General features: G+C 28.9%; 1 protein-coding gene across 1 annotated transcript; it reads right to left on the bottom strand.

Moving 5' to 3' along the window:
* Positions 1-1,697: 1,697 nt before the first annotated feature.
* Positions 1,698-2,404, bottom strand: Tsp_05274 (hypothetical protein). The gene is made up of 3 exons (XM_003371559.1): positions 2,323-2,404; positions 2,163-2,296; positions 1,698-1,799 (listed from the first exon to the last, which is right to left on the bottom strand). The coding sequence occupies exons 1-3, from the start codon at positions 2,402-2,404 to the stop codon at positions 1,698-1,700; spliced, it is 318 nt and encodes a 105-aa protein (XP_003371607.1).
* Between the last annotated feature and the right edge of the window lie 15,708 nt (positions 2,405-18,112).

Genomic DNA, 18,112 nt, shown 5'->3' with positions numbered 1-18,112 from the left:
GACAAATTTGTTAAAAATAATCAGAAAGCATGACAGTAAAAGAAAAATCAAATGAAATAAAATCAAAATTTTACTACCAAACTATCACTGCCCACCGGCAGCCAGCCGACTCGGTTGGAAAAACTCGAAACTGTTCGGCGCTGCGCGCATCGCGCCGAACGGAATGGACGCGCGGCGGGCGCCGAAAAATAAAATTTAATGAAAAGCAAGTGCGAATTTATTCTCACGAATGGACCGAGAAAAAAAACACTAGTCGGCTTTTTTCTTATTACTTTTTTGTCGAAAAAATAATTAATTACAACCAATTCGTGATGAATGATTTAACATGAAAAAATGCAACATTTTCGCGGGTTTTTGTTTTTTTCAACTAAACTTTATTCTAAAATATTACTTTGCATATTTTTTCAATTATAAATAATAATAATTATTATTTTTTAATCTGAATCTTCTTCAATTCAATTTATTCATCTTTTCCAACTTGCCTACGCATTATTTATTATTTTCGCTTGCACGTTTCTACTTTTCATCCATCCCACTGTTCAATTCGAATCATTCTCGCCCAATGTTCAACCCTTGAATCGAATTCTACCATTTCTAAACTTTTCCACTGAACAACAAACAATGACACAAATCTAGCACACTTCCTCATAACTACCTACTTTACAATGTTTACTGTAATACAAATTTTCAAATCAATTTAATTTTCAAAATTTCCAATTGATTTACCTTCTGTTGCGAAAGAACAACTGAAAAGTTATTATTTAAAATTTATAAAGTAAAAAAAATTTTTTTATCAATTTTAAATTCTTTGAATTACTAACGTACTCGTACAGTTTTGAGTTTGATTTCATTTCAAATGTCATGTTGACACGTCATCACCATTCTGTAATCGTCCCATTTCTACTTGTGCGCCGTTCGAAGTTGTTGCGCACGCGTGGGAAAATGTTCTGAACCAAAAAATCATTCCGTCGTTGTGGTCATTTCAAATATTTGCTACATGGTGTGGTCGAATTGAAGCCCATTTCCAAAAAACTGGCCGTTCTTATCTACCAAAATTGCTACTTTCACATTCGAAGTTCGTCTTCCAATGTTATGTTGTCGTCCAATGGTAAGTGATCTCAGTTTTTTTATTTTCTTCTTCTTCTTCTTGTTTATAATTTTCAAATTTCTTAAATATTTTTTTATATAATTTGAAAACTTCTATTACTGATATTATTATGCTCTATTCTGGGAATAATATTTATTGATCACCACTTACTTGTTCAAGTCGATACTTTTCATTTTATCACTTGATAAAACATATCCGGTTTGAAATAAAGTGCTCAAGTTTTACCACCGCTTATTTCGACAAGTTTCTTCTTCGACATTTTTCTGGCTCTGTAATTAAGTCTGGTGAGGCTGTGGAACTGACTACCGAAGCATCTATTCATTTTATCAAATGGTTGTCGATCTTTTTTTTTCACTTTCGCGTTATTTGATTGATTCGCGCCCGCCTGCCGATTGTCGACAAACTTATTTATTTAGCTAATTGTCACCAATCGTGAACAATGCCACTTAAGCTTCCACGGTCGGGATGTTGAACTGCCCTGTGTGATTAATATTACAATTATGGTGGAAAATTGTCGTCGTTAAAATTCACATATGCAAAACAACAAATTTAAAAGTCGCGGTGCTCAAATCGGTACAGTGGAGATTATTCATTCATTCGCTCGATTCGTTCGCCTTCGGCAAAAAATACTCACTTTTACGTTTGATTCTGTTAGCGGAAATTTGTCCCAGCAATTTTTCTCCATTTTTACCTGCAACAATTGGTAATAATTAATCATTTTTAAAACCGCTTCAACGTTTGTTTTATAATTGAAATATTCTCATTCGATAAAAATTTTGCCTTTAAGATTTTAAAATAATTAATTCTATTTAAATAATGCCGGACAATTGTGAAAATGCAATTCGGGTTTTGGTCAAATCAGGTTTGAAATAGAATTGAAAAAAATGAACTGTTAACCATTTGAATAAGATATTTTCAAAATTGCAACATTATTGATCGAATTCTATGGGCATAAATTTCAATATACTGTGTGTTCTACAGTCTGCCTTTAATATTCGCGGATTTCAAACGCCGTTAAAATCATATAAATCTGTGCTAATAGATAATCTGATACGTTTTTCGACCCTAGTGTGTATGCATGCTTTGGATCTGCAGGTTCAGTGCAGGGTTGTTTCCGCTTATGAGGTTCCACACCATAACAGTACTGATAACGACTTAAACAAATTGGGAGGCTGAATAACTGCGCTACTAATAATATTAAGATATATACTTACGGTGAACGGAAAGGAAGCGCTGTGAACGGGAAGTTGGCTTATGGCAGCACCGGTCCCATGATTCACATCCACATGATCCCATCACAATAGACGGTTCTTGCAGATATTTCAGACAATTGCGTAGGAATATAAAGCATCGGGATGGGGAGGGGTGTATGAATAGAAGCGGCAAGTATTTGCGTAAATTCGATATTCGCGGTTTTGCTGTATTTGTAAAGTTGTAGATTTATTGAAAAATGAATTTTTCCAATTTTTGCTAAATACATACGTATTTATATTTCTATTTTTCTACTTTAAATTATTTTACGTTGTCATGGTTTTGAAAAGTTTTGTTGAAGAAAAGAGATAAAAAAGAACAAAAAACTATTCCAATTTTGTATGCTAAAAATTTTCTCGTTCAAAAAATGCTTTACAATTTGATAAGCATATTTTGTAACATTTGCTAGTGTTGATTGCATTTGATTGTAGAATGGAAATGTTTAGAAAAGAGCTATTTTTTCCCCCATTATTTATTTCCACATGTGATATGTGTTCTCTTTTGAAATTGTTTCAGAATATGATAATTATTCTCAACGAAATATAAGTACTTATCAAATGAACTATAATCAATCAATAATGATAATGATAATAATAATAGGGTTTTTTTAATGATATTTTTGCAATTTGGCAATTTCCATTTGTACAATTTCTTCATAAGAAAAATACAGAAAAATATTTCTATAAGATGTAGCAAAATATATTTTCGCAACTTTCTTTTTGATTTGTGTCAATAATATTTTAGTTACTTTATTTTTTTCTTCATACCATTCATTGCACTTTTATGAAAAATGAAGTATCAATATAATTTGAGACATTATAGCAAGTGAGAGTTGAATTTGTAATTTATTCGGAAAAAAGAAATAGCATTCATTGTGTGTGTGTGTGATAGTTTTGCATAAAGGCTGGTTGAATCAAGTTGAGACATTTCACAAGCATTGCAATATTATATTTGCCTATAATAAGTTCTTCTTTTTACTGGTGTTGTTTTTGTAGTTATGCAAAAATTGCAAAATTTAACAATAATGCATATATATATATATAGTTGGTGATTTTGCAATTTTGTTGTTTATTTGAATGGTGTAAAGCACAACAAGAGAAAGCAAACGAAATTGAAAGTCAATAGTGTTTTCATTTAATGTTTCAATGTTCAAGTTGAGGAGGCTAAAAAGAACTTTTATTGAACCAACAAGGTTCGTCGATTGGCTACAGACATGACCAGCATGGGCATAAAAATAGAACTTTTTCTTCCATTTGATGACCACATCTTATCAGATTATTATTGTTAGCAGTTAGTTAGTTGTATTGCATTTACAATTTCTTTTCTGTTGAAATATGAATTATTTTTGAAAAATTCATCTGCTGCACAATGTAAGATTTTTTCCAATAAAGCTTTTCTATCTATATTGCACTTTTTCCCTTCTTCAACTACATTTTCCCAAAGGCAAATGTGCATTTCCAAGATAAATTTTAATATTCATTCTTCATGCATGTTGTTCCCTTTTTGAAAAAGTAATAACTGAATAGAAATTTAAATAATATTTTCAATTATCACCTGAAGCATTTTACAAACATGCTCCACTGTATTTCAACTGATGATTGCCCTAATTTCATTTGTAAGGCAATATTTTCAAGAATATTATTATTATTATTATTGTTATCATTATCATTATGCAATTAGCTTGTTTCATAATTTACCGCAAAAATGATCTTTTTTGCAAATGATGCGCGATCACAGTCTTCTATTTTTGCTTATTATTTTATTTTTTATTAAAAAAATTAATCAAGAATCAAAGGAACGATAATAAATTTTTCCACTTGCAATTAATTGAGTAGAAGTGTGAAGAAATTGAATTAAAAAATGCCTGTCAATCTACAAACAAATCATGTCAACTGTACTGATCAAAGTGGTGCGGATGTTGATAAGGCTGTTGATAAATTAATTAATTTTCATTTATTAAACCTATCCATGCTTCAAATATTTCATTTCAAGTGTTTTGTTCAATAATTCGATTCTTATTTCAATTGATCGAATGAAGGTGGTGCAGAAAATAAAATGTACTGTAGAAATGTTTTTCATTTTATCTCAAAAAAACAATTCAATCGTTTATTATTTTATAATTTTTTTCATAATTGTATTATTTTGCAAAATTATTTAGTTAGTTAATTTTTTGCTTAATGAACAACATGAGCAAGCAATATAGGAGTTGAAATTTTTGTAATTTTTACCGATAGGTTGAAATTGTATTTTTGAATTTACTTGTTCTTTCTTAATAGCTCAGTTAATAATTCAAAAATTAATAATCTTATCAAATCAAGAGGTTGGAATTTAAATATCGAATAGTCACTTGAGCTTGGTTGGTGATGGTGTCGATTATTTATTATCATTTGCATCAATTTTCGAAAATATATGTATTCTTTTTAAGAAATTATTCTGATTTATTTCCATTTGTTGACAGCTTGTTGTCGAACAATGCCTAGGTGAATTGATTTGCATTTTCATTTGGATAAAATGTGCATTTTCGAACGGTACAAGTGAATGCTTGTACTGTAAAAAGAATGAGATTATTTCTGTCATTAATTTCGCTTATTGATTCTATTTTTAACTGCAGTCACTGGCACAATAAAAATGACATCCAACCAACTCTTCTTGCCAGTCAAATTTGCTCATTTTAATTTTTCAAAAATTCTCCAACAGCACACTCATCGCATGCACTACAGCAGCTGTTAATAATCGGGTGATCAAATAAATATTCTGCAAGTGCAATTTGACACAATGATAAAATGAAATTAAGAAGAAAAACAAAAAAAAATCTTCACTTGTTCTCATCAAATGCTCTGTTCACTGTTTGCTTATTATTGTAAAATTATGAAATCAGTTAATTTGTCATATTTGCAATGTAAACTGACGCGAATCGATCCTTTGCTTATTTGCCATTTTGATGTGGCGAAAATTTGGATTTGATTTTTCATTTGTAAGATCATTTTTACAAACATAATAATTTCCATTATCCAAGGTATTTTGCATCATTCTTTTTTTCATTGGCTTGGCTGTGCAATGACACTTAAATTGAATTTTCTCAAGCATCACCACATGCGTATATATATATATATATATATTAGGATATGCGTAAATTTTGACCAAATTTCATTTTCATAAAATTATCACGGTTTTGTAAGTTTTGATTTGATCTTTTCTTAATTCAATGAATTATACTAGCGACAAACGTCGGTTTAATTAAACTTTACTGTAGTTTTGCACAACTTCCGCATTGGCGATTTATAAATAATTAAAAAATACATTTTATAAATGCAGAAGCGTTTTCAAAGAAACAAAAAACAACATCTACAATTGGGATAAGTAGGAGATGGTCGGTTTGAATGCGTGAGCATTGCCAGTGATTGAATTGTTTGTTCTTTTTCTTGGAACTTCTACTTTTGCAAAACCATGCAAATTGCGATTTATTATTATCAGCGTATTATTATTATTATTATTGCTGTTATTGTTGAAAAATTGTCTTTACACTTTTTGAAAATATTGATCTTGCCGTTTTGTTTAAGTAAAAATAAATTTTTAACAATATTTCACCGAATCATCTATTTGCCTAGCTGAGATTACGTAATCCTTCAGCTGAGAAATTGATCTTATTGAAACTTAAATTGTCATATTCTTATAATCAATTATGTTAATTGCTTGCTGAGGAAGCTTAAAAATGTGGTCAAATGTGAATTATTCTTGCGTAAAATTGCCCATTTTAATGTCCCATTCATTCACTAACTTCAACATCCTGAAATTTGGACAAATTTGGGGTTTACTTTCTTTTTCTCCGTTCACATATAAATTTTATTTATTTGTTGCAAGAAGAAAAAAAAATAAATTTATTATCATGAAGAGAATGCAGCTTTTCAGTGTTGACGTAGAAAACAATATCCCAGCCCATATGTGTTGTATCGTTTCATTTGCATGCACGATGCTATTTTCTTCTTTTTTTTCTGTTAAATAATTTTAATTTTTTTATGTGCAATTGTGCAGTGTAAAGTGTGTGTTTGTTTGTGAAATTTTGTGTTGGCAAACTTTTCACCCCTGAAAAATGTGAAAGCTATTTTAATTATTATGCAATGCTATTTCGTGACTCTGTCATATTCTTCAAAAGAGTCCAATCGACTGAAAACCGTTGAACAGCTGTCAAAGACATTGCATTCTTAATTAAAGTCTTTTGTCTGATTGTAGAATCACTTTGAGAATTTGAATTTATTATTTTATCACACGTATCGATTTGACAAAATAACCGTTTTAATCGAACAAAAGAAAAAATAACGCAATAATAATAAATTTTCCTCTTTCTATATCATTTGATATTTCACATATTCGCTGTCCATCTCCATTTTATATGCCTTTCTCACAGCTTTAAGGATTCTATTTTTTCGACCACATTTTTCCACATGACAACAGCTAAGGTCAGTCATCTTGAAAGCGGATTATTTTGTTCGTTGTATGACAACAATTTTCATATCAAATTATTAATTAGCAATCCAAAAGTTCGATTACTGAATTTCCATTAGAAATTAGAAATTACGAAATCATACGTAATAATTTATGCAAATGTATATCTCAGAATGCAATATTGATTCTTGAATATCAGTTCACGCATAACAGACTGTACAATTGCAATTGTACAAAATTGTTTTAACAAAAATGCAAAGCATCTACTTAATTAATTAATTAATTAATTAATAGATTGCGGTTTGAATTTTGTAAAACTTTTGATTGATAAGTTTGTATTATTGTAAACGTACAGATATTTTCCAATCACTCTTGTTATGGTTCCGCTATTAAACAGATAGAGGTGGATGTTGATTGCAGAAAAAATATCCCTCCGTTCAGTTGAGTAAAATTTCTGCTTTTCTTCACTGTATCACTTTATTTAAGAGCCTTTTGAAGATAATGTAAATGAACTAAATGATTGTGTTGGTTGCATTATTGATTTTGGTTGCCACCAAAAAGCCTCGGGGCTAGTCAAAATGTCTACACTGCTAATTACATTTGAAAATTGCATTAAGCTTCTTGGCTGTAGAGCTTCAAAATTTGCCAAGTGCAAAATTATTTCTCCTCTTTTCAACAAGTTATTGTCGAAATGGAGTTATTTGCTAGCTCTGTTGTTAGTTGCACTTGATGTTTGTTTTTCCACGTCTTCCATGTACTGTCGCTTGTTGTTGTATTATAAAATGCAAAAATTATAATATAATGTAATAAATTGTCAATAGTGGAGCAGATTCTTCATTTACGCCGAATAGAGATGGGCTAGGAATAGTATTTTGTCATGATAAAAATTCGATTAAACATAATTGAAGCATAAATTGAGAAAGAATTTCAATTTAAACGAGAAACCGTTTGAATGTTTTAAAATAATGAAAATGAAAATTATTTATTTACTTTCTGCAAGATTTTCATCTTCTTCCCCCCATTCTAAAATTGTACACACATGCATGCATTGGTATGCGTTGTGTGAAAATTCAAAATATCCATTTTGTGTAGTGATTTAATTTTGGGATTTTTTTTTCTTTTACCAATTTTTTTTGTATGATGCAAATTGAGAGGTGTCTATTTAATAATATCCTTCACTATGTGATATACAGTTTTGGTGTTGATTTGAAGCTTATGTTTCAGAACATTTCGAACTGACTGTGACGAGAATTTTTGTAATTTTCAAAATAATCTTGAATTTCTAATATGTAGTTGTTGTTATTTTTGAAGAGAATTTCAAAGCTATTTTTTTTGCTTTTTCATTTATCATTTATGAAATTAACTTTCAAATTATATTTTTTCCTCCGTGTGCAGCAGATAAATGAACGGAAATAAGTTGAATAATTACTTTTTGTAAAGTCAAGTTCACAATATTATTTATTCTATTGGTTTTTTTTGCTTTTGCTCTGATTTGATTTAATTTAATTTAATTTAATTTTAGTGAGACGTTTCAAATTTTTTATTTCATTTTTTTTCTTTTTAATAATTAGTTTTATTTTTCAATTTATTGCAAACGTAGTTTCCTGTGCTCAGAATTGAACAATTAAAAAAAACAATTTTCAATATTTATTTCCATTTTTGAAGTATTTGAAAATTTAAATCAAATTTTTCTTTTTTTTTCTCTCTGTTCATTCTTTTCTTACTGCAAAATATTTAAATTGTTAACAAAGATTGCACTTCAGAAGAGAAAAGAGAAGCAACTTTTTTTCGAAAAAAAATATTTTGTTTGCTTTTTGATGGGTGTTATTTATTTATTTATTGAATTATAAAAACAATTTAAAATTGTATTTAGATTTTTGATTTCAACTGTGGACAGGCAGTAAGCATCAACAGTGGAACATCTCTGTACGTTGGCAATTCAAATTTTATTGTTTTCTTTTTGATATTATGAAAAAATTAAAATGTCTGCTATTCCAAAAATTGAATGTGATAAATTTGTCTAAAAAGTTGGGCATAAATTTGGCTGGCCTGTTATTTGTATTTAATGTTTTTCAAATAGGTGGTATACATTAGACTTGTGTTGTATTCATAGTAATTTTCCTTCTTCATATTTGCAGATATTTTTTGAAATTATTTTTTTTTCTCTGGGTAAATAGAATTCTGAGAATTGAGAAAACAATGCGGAAATAAGCAACAGTTGAAAAGTTTCGCTAGGTTAAAATTGAAATATGGGATCACACGAACAAGGGCTTCGTTTCTTGCTTTCTTTTCTTCTTTTTTTTTACTGCTCCTTCAGCACAGAAATCGCCAAACTATTTATCGATTCCAGCTGCAGTGAAATTACTCAACGACGAGCGGCAGCTCAGTGCTTAATTAACATTTTAATTTAATTAAATATTACACTTACCAGTTGCAGATGTTGCTGTGGTGACAAATTATTTTCCCTCTCCCCTCAACACGTTGGGACACACACACACACACACACGATAAGGCAGTGCAATTTCATGACAGCCTCCAAACTTCACTCATCCACATTCTTCTACTGTTTTTTTGTATTCAGAATTTCCCCATTTTATTATATATTTATTTAAATTTTTTATTTTTTTATTTTTTTTGAAAAAAAATCAGCTATCTTTGCATGTATGATGAACAACAGCAACAGCAATTCTTCAATTGGAACGTTGTAATCGTTTTGGTACAATAATAATACTAATAAGTGAGTTGATTTTATCATAACTACATGGTGCATTTGTTTCGTTTATCGCAATTTCATATTATTGAAAATTATCGAATTCAGTTTCTTACGGCTTAAGCGCATATCCATGCAAATTTTCCACGGTTGAACAGTTGAATGATATTCTTAGAATTATTATTATCATTATCATTATCATTATCATCATCATTATTATTATTATATAAAAATATTTCTTTATTCTTTTTCAAAATGTGAACATTTAATTTGCATTTCAATTTTCAATGCAACTTCATTTTTGATAATAAAATAATAAAATCTGATAATAGCAATAAAAAATACAAATAGTGAGCTTGAACAAGCAAATTCACATGACAGTCAGTGGTAAAGAAAAACTTTTTCACACAGTTTTTCCAACCAGGACTTATTTCAGTTTATTTGTGGAAATTTATTTTAGGAATTGATATGTGAAAACATTTTATCCAAATATAAAACATTTCATATTAGCTATACACAGATTGATTGATTGATTGATTTCGTTGTTTTTGTGCATTCTGAACTTTATTTGAACAACTCAATTTTCTATTTTCTAATTTTCAATCATCATTCTGATCATAATTATCCATCATTGACTGCATTGTTGTCAAATATCTATATCTATATATGTATATATATAGATATTTATTTATTTATTTACATGAAATCTATCGTCAATTCTCCTGTTTGAATAGATAGTTTTGAAAAAGAAAAGAAATTTAGAAAAATCATTGGATATATATAATGAACCTTACCATTGGTAAAAAGTGGTGAGGTTTTTTTTTTGTCAAGGCGCGATACTGCTCAGGTGAGAATTTGTGCATATGATGAGGGGAAAGAAATATTTCGGCACGCAATGTTTAAATATCAATCTTGAATACCTAATGGAATGTACATTTCAATAATCCTTGATAAAAATCGATCCACTCTTGTGCATGTTGAACATTGATGTGGGCTTTTAATTACACTTGCATTTAAGTAATTAGCTCTAAATGATCGGAAAGATTTTGGCATCCCTGTTTTGGCTGTTGTTTTGGTACAAGTCAGCGGTTTGGCTAGCATCGTTTGCAAATTTTACAAAATTATTTTTCCATTTTAATATACATCTTCATATCATGCAGCAGTTTTGCTTGTTTTTTCTTCCTTCTTTTCTGTATTTCAACAACACCAACAACAATAATAATAATAATAACACATGCTTGCTTATTGAATTCTTTTCCATACAGGCACTGGTTCCATTGTGAAAGAAACCATTTTTTCCACTGTTTTTCTTCTTTTTCTTTATCCATTCATTCAATCAATAAGTTATTTATGATAATATCTGATCATAATTTCATCATTTCTTTTTTCTTTTTTACAATTTAAAATTAATGTATATTTTGTACAATTCATCCTGATTTTTTTTGTCACTCGTCAACAGAGTAATTAAAATACAAACCAACAAAAAATTATTCTAATCTATTCTTCATTTCGAGTAATAATTATTGTCTTCTTTGAAATAATTGAATATTAATAGATATTTATTAATGAAGACGTGAAATTCTTGGTGCAGGTGCAGTTTATTTGCATTATTTAAACAGATCTCGAAAGCAATATATTCTTTACGAAATTGCCTCTGTTTATCACGTGTGTGATTGAAATGTTTGGGAAATTTTCCAACAAAACCAAGAACACAAAATGTTAATTCAACAAAAATAAATATCTTTCGGTAATATTATTAACAAAAAAAATTTATGCAATTTTATTCTCCAGTAGTGATAAGTGATTTTTTGTTCAATAATTCAATAATCGCTATTTTTAATGGGAGAATTTGTTTCAGCTTTTGTTATTTTTACTTTTAAAACTTATCAATTTATGAAGTGATGCATTTTTTTTTGTTTCTTATTGTTGTTGTCAGTAAAATGCGTTTCTCTTATTTATAAATGAGACCAATAATTAAAATATGTAAAGTTAATGAGATTGGAAGCAGTTGCATAAAGAAAAACAGAGCATTCATAGGATTTTTAGATTGCTTCGATAACAAATGAAATGATATGCAATTATTAATTTATTTTTTGGAAAACAAAGACAGTGATTTTTCGTGTACATTTTTGGAATAGAATTTTTCTCCACCCTTGCGCGTTGTAATTCAATTAAGAATGTTTTGAGCATCTTAATTGAAGTTACAAGTGAATCGATAGTGTTTCTATGAAACTTAATTATTCAACTATGATTATCTTCCATTTTTTGAAATTGCCAACCGTAACGTGCAATTGCTTCTTGTTCCACGCTCGCTTCTTGTATATTGTATTATGATTGTCGCTAATATTGGCGGCTCATATTCGAAGAATCAGCAAAAATTGATCAAGCAAAAGTATTCTAATTAAGTTTAAAAAAATTTTTTTACCAGAAGGAAATGTTTGAAACCGAAGGTTTTTTGTTTTTCTATTTGTTTTCATCATATTTTTTTCTGCTAACAAATTTCATTGAAAAACTTGGAATTTTAATTGTTATACTAGTTGTGTTGTAATGTTGGTTTGTTTTTTGAATTTTCTAAAGCTTCAATATTCTGCAACATTTGAACATTTTTCAAATGTTCATTGTGATAATAAATGAAATTTTTTTCTTGTCTTTTCTTTTCTTTTTTCTGTTTCTTTTTTCATCAATAATTTTGACATAATTAAATGATATTGCTAATGTGAGCAGGTAAAATGATATGCCGCCAGTACAGCTTGTGATGTTTCAATTTGTTACACATATATTATTATTATTAGTAGTAGTAGTAGTAGCAGTAGTATTATTTACATAAGGAGAGACTGAAATCATTCTTGAAGAACAATAAATGATTGTACATTTTCTTCATACATCGAAGTACTACTTCACTTTACAGGGACTGTTGAAGCTATCGAAAATCAGTGCACAGTTTGTGAGTTTCAATTGCCACACCTCTTGGAAACTTTTCTTCAACACAAATCCTCTCCGTGAATATTGAATGAATTCTATCATTCGACTTTATTTATTTTAACAAACAAATTTAAAATATATTTTCCTGAACATATAAAGTTACAATTATTGGTATTTGCCTGCAGGCCAGGACGCTTTAATATATGAAAATATGAAATATTAATTATGATTATGAATATTAAATCGAATTGCATTAGTGTGTTAGTGTAATTGGTGATGAAAAGAAATGTTCACTTGTTCCATCTAAGTTTTACTAACACTATATGGCAGGTGATTTCAAAATTGTTCAATATCAACACTTCCATTGTAATCAGGGTCCAGAAAAATGAGGGGCAATTTATTTTTTGATTGATTTTCTGTCTCTTGTCTTGATCATCTTGTCGCAAAATAAGCCACTGTTTTATTAAATATATTCCTATGTAACGATTATGCTTTTTGATTTAATTCCTGATTATTATTATTATTATTAAAAAAATGTTTTTTACATGTAATTACACTGTATGAACAGTACAATTATCAATGTGCTAGGATAATTGAATTGAATTGAATTGAATGAACCGTTTTTCTTTGATCTCTTCATCTGTATGACATGAAAGAACAACTGATTTTATTTTGCATTCTATTCCTATTGTACAACTGCACGAATAATACAGAAATTATCATTGAAACATGAAATTTAACGAATAATTCGGTGTTGTTGTTTTATTAGATTTCTTTTTCTTTTTTAAATTTCCATTTATTTACTTCAAAAAATAACCAATTTAGCCTATCTTGTATGTTGGTATAATTTGATGGTCAAGATCAACAATTTTGCAAATGCATTTTCAAATAGAAAAATATTTAAAAATTACAAACTGACTGATTAATTGAAGCCATTGATCAAATCAATATTGCATCTTCTGTTTTTTTTTGTTTTCTTTTTATTGATAAAGATGATCTCTGTCGATAGTTTCAAAAGTTTCAACCACTTCAAACACTGAACATGTCAGTTTTTTTTCCAACGTCGATTTTAACAAATTGCACAAATTTATTCATTTTTCTTCATTTGCATTTGTTGAAATAATTGCAAACTTGAAATGGGTGCTATATAGATTCAGAGGTGAATTTGCAGAGATATTCAGTTCAGAAACTTCAAACATTGAATTTATGAATTGCTTTATCTTCTTCTTCTTCTTCTTCAGATGCTTTGTTGTTTATCTTATTGAATTTCAATTCCATTATTTATTCGTATTTGGTGATAAAAGTATAATTACTGAAGTGAAATTTGAAAAAAAAGACTTCAATTGAGCAATACTTTTCTTTTGGAAATACAAATGCATACTTACATATGTGCAATTATAATTAATATATACACATTTCGCACATGCAGATTAATGTTTGATTATTATAATTACTTGTCAAAACTGTATCTATCCACTTATATTAGTTGTCAATAAATATATAATTTGTAAAGCTGTGCATGCTTTCAGTTGCAGAAATTCATTGAACAGTTGTTAGTACAATTTGTCCATTAATATTAGTACAAATAATGATCATATGGGAATTTATAGCATACATGCAGTATATACGTGGACAAATTGGTCAACTTTGCACATGTAATAATATACATTGCTTCTGTTCAACTGTTTCTTTGTCGTTTTTTTTCATTTAGTTTTTCAATTTCATTTTTTTCATGGTTATTATCATTTTAAACGCTAAAATTGGTATATTTTATGATTTAAATATGGTTTGGTATTATTCTTTTTTATTGAATTTAAAAATTTTTCATTCATTAGTGATAAATTGGGTTTCACTTGGATACTTTGATTTTTCATAATTTTCGGATAATTTGCTTCAACTACAAGCAGTTCAATAATGAACAACCAATGAGCAGTATTACTTTACTTTACGCACTGAAGTGACCGACCGGCATTGGAATAGTGAAGCGCTAATTCTTCAATTCTAATGGAGATTGTAAATTAATATAACAAAGCGTATTTGTGTTTATTGAATTAAGACTGCGGATTTGTTTGTTTTCTCTTATCCAATTTTCAACCGATCAAAGCAACATGTTATGAAGAATATTTTTGCATTTCGTTTACGAGCACAGATCTATTAGATGTAACTTTTATAAGATGATACATTTTCATTAGAAAAAATTGCTAAATAATATTTATGAGAAACAGATAATTATTATGAATATTTTTTTCAAGTTCCAGTTTGATGAAAACTATCATTTTACATTTCCCAACATTGCATAGAGCGTGCTAATCCTTTATACATATATAGATATATATACATGCGTGTGTATGCATTTGTTTATTGGGAAAAAATTTGTCCATTTATTTCTATTCATTCCATCACAGCAGGTTGTGTTTCTCGTTTCGTTATGCAAATTAGTATGCTAATTGTTGTCTTCAATCTCTAATCTTCAATATTAGTCTACTGATTAGATAGAAAATCGGCTAATTTGCGCACCATTTGATTGCTTTGATAAGTGCACGATTCGAATATTCTTTAAAGCGTCTGCTGAAATCTGATTCATCAACTCAAAGGATATAAATGAAATAAAAATTTGTACATTTACTCGAAATTTTTAATTGCATGTGAATAATTTTTCAATTATCAATTGATATTTGTGCTTAAAATGGAAAAGTTCAAAATGAAAATTATATATGTAAAAAAAATATTCTCATCTCAATAATAATAATAATAATAAAGATAATCGATGTTATTGACAATTATTTATTAATTGTTTTAACACTGTTCCGTTTATGAGTGTTAGATTTAATGATGAATGAAGCGCAATTAATTTTCTTCTTTGTCCAATAGTGTGCTTTTGCTTGTCTGACCGTGCAATAAACACGGAAATGGATATTTTCCTTTCTTAGCTTAAGAATTATATTGCCGATTTTTTCAAAATGTTTTCCATGTTTCTAATCAAGACATCACATCACCATCTGCTGCCGCTTGTCCTTGTTTGGCAAAGCAGTTATCCAGATCGATTTTTTCCAATCATTATTATTAACAGCCGACAATGGCATCAAAACATTACTACAACAAGCGTTTTGACCACCAGTTTAACGTAGATGCACAAAAATAAATGTTACTAGCGTTTGTATTCCATGTAAAAATGTGGTCTGCTCTTTAATCATGAATTAAATAGATGGAGTCATTTTTCAACTTCAAACGGGGCTTTTTACCTTTGATTGATTGTGCAAATTGCTAATGGCTCCTATTGGCCTTTGCACAATTTGTCCGAAACTGAAATATCTTTTCATAATGATAATTTTTCGAATACCATTTGAAAAATCGAAAATGCCAACATAAAGCGAAATTACATTTCAGAAAAATCAGCCTCTGAACTGAACTTCAAGATTAACTTCTTCTGACTGAGTTTTTGGAAATATAAATTCAATAATATTTTCAAAATTACAAAATTGAACAACCACGCCACTTTGCAGCAGCTATATGTGAAATTTCTGATTCTGTTTTTTTTTCAAATTGCTATTTCAATAAGAATGTTGTTTATTTGGAAGGTAATAATTTAAATTTCCAATAATCAAACTTTTCCGAATAATTTTTAATTTCATATATTAAAAAAAGAAGCGAACAATTTATTCAAATTGTATTTATCGATGAAAAATAATTTCCAATGTTCACGATGGGAAAGTTGTGATTGCAAAGAGAATTAATTCTTTCAGACGAGACAAAATAACATCGTTACCGTTATGCATAATATGCTAATTTTGATATCTATATTGTGTGATCACTTTCGCGATGTTTAAATATGATTTATCGCAGCACTACTCAGTGGATAATTGTGCTTTACCTGGAAGGGAATTGTTCCATTTTACAATAATATTTCACTCCAATAATTATAGTTCAATATTTATATATAATATAATCGATTTTTTTTCTCATTCTAAATTTTCAAAAAAGAAAGATTCTAAATGCAATGAAAAAATTTTCTTCTTCATATTTATCTGTTAATATTCCACATTCGAAATGGTCTATTTCATTTTTGATGCAAATTGATTCTGATCGGAAGAAACATTTTCCATTGCATTTTACAATTTCCATGTTTGCCATCATAAACTGTCTCTGATAGCAAATTGTTTGCAAATTTTTCCATTCCCTTTCTTTTTTACAAAATTAATAAATACAATCGATGCTGATAAAATATTTCATTATGATGTGATAATAATAATTTCAAGAGAAAACAAAAATAAAGTAACATAAGTAGTGCGAATTGTTAGTTTTGGAGCAACGTCAGTGTAAGTAAGCAACAGAGTAAGAAAAGGTGCTTTGTTTTTTTTTACGAAATATTCCATTCTGTGTTCAGTTTGTATATTGCAAATATACGCTAACTGTTTAGCAATTGCTTTTTGATCGTGTCAGATATTTTTACGTGGTAACTTTTTCTTTATGGTACATGGTGAATTTTATGTATAGAAAGAGGAAAAAAGAAAAAAAATCCACTAAAATATGTTGAATTTTTTTAAACTTTTACTTTCATGCTTGTTTTGTGTGCGTGTGTGTGATCATATTATTCATATTGATCAGTGATGATGATATGTGCAAGTGTTTTTATTTCTTTGAACAATCAATGCAAAAATATTGCCAACCTATAATATAAAAGGCATTCCAAAATGGCATATTTAAGCATAATTAATGTTTTGCGAAGCTTAACTGGCTTGCATGATCGAGCAGCGCCTTGTCTGTCTAGGAACGCATCTCTTAATTTCTGGCTGTAATCGATTAATCGGCTAGCATTTCCCTGCTGAATAAGTCGTTAGTTCTCGGCATCTTTATTTTCCTCCAAACGCAACTTGATTACCAACAGTTTTAAGATTACCGATAAGCACACATAGTGGCAAAGATTAAAAATGTACTGTTTGAAGTGGTGAAATAAATAATGAAGCTAAGAAGTAGTAATATATATATATATATATATATATATAAAGTAAAAAAGAAAATAATATGAAATAAAACCAAGCACATAAGCATATATGTTGTAGTATTTATGCATGTATTTATTTATTGCGCGTATTTTGCAATTTTCAACAACTTCACACCCAGACAAATGAATTATATATAACACGCTCAAAGTTGCTTGTATTTTTTTTGCTGCACGTTGCTATTTATCATTGTCTAGATTTTATTTATTTGTTTTTTCAACCAAGTGGGCTTGGAAAAAACCATTGCAAAACTGATAGGAATGCAGAACAACTTATTGGCAAATGTTTTCAACAAACAAAAAGACAACAAATTTTCGAAAAGCAATAATTCGCTTTATTTTATGCTTAAAAAACCATTTCCAGCAGCTTCAATACCAGCTGTCATTAAAGCTCGAAAAGTCATCAAGTTGTCGATTTAATTTTCTGAAATGAATATATCTTGCTCACTGTTTAAGAAGCAGCTGTGCAAGACATGGTCAACTGAAAGCGGCCGGCCGGTCTATTTTTCACCACATCTGCCTGCCGCTCCTCCAACTTCGTGCACAACTTGCCCAATAGGCGTGCTTTAAAAAACAAAAACCAACTGATTGATATTTCAAATCAACTATAATAATAATAATACTATCATGGTTGCTTAATTTTATTACAAATTAATGAATTGACATTACTTGAATATCT

Source organism: Trichinella spiralis, assembly GCF_000181795.1.
Source record: "Trichinella spiralis strain ISS 195 chromosome Unknown Scfld9, whole genome shotgun sequence".
NCBI classification, from domain to species: Eukaryota; Metazoa; Nematoda; class Enoplea; order Trichinellida; family Trichinellidae; genus Trichinella; species Trichinella spiralis.
This window is presented reverse-complemented; position numbering and strand designations above follow the sequence as displayed.

Coding starts and splice junctions, on each gene's coding strand:
- Tsp_05274 (XM_003371559.1), bottom strand. CDS start 2,404: ATGGGATCATGTGGATGTGAATCATGGGACCGGTGCTGCCATAAGCCA. Junction 2,297..2,322: donor GCGCTTCCTTTCCGTTCACC/GTAAGTATATAT, acceptor TAATATTATTAG/TAGCGCAGTTATTCAGCCTC. Junction 1,800..2,162: donor ACACACTAGGGTCGAAAAAC/GTATCAGATTAT, acceptor CAATTGTTGCAG/GTAAAAATGGAGAAAAATTG.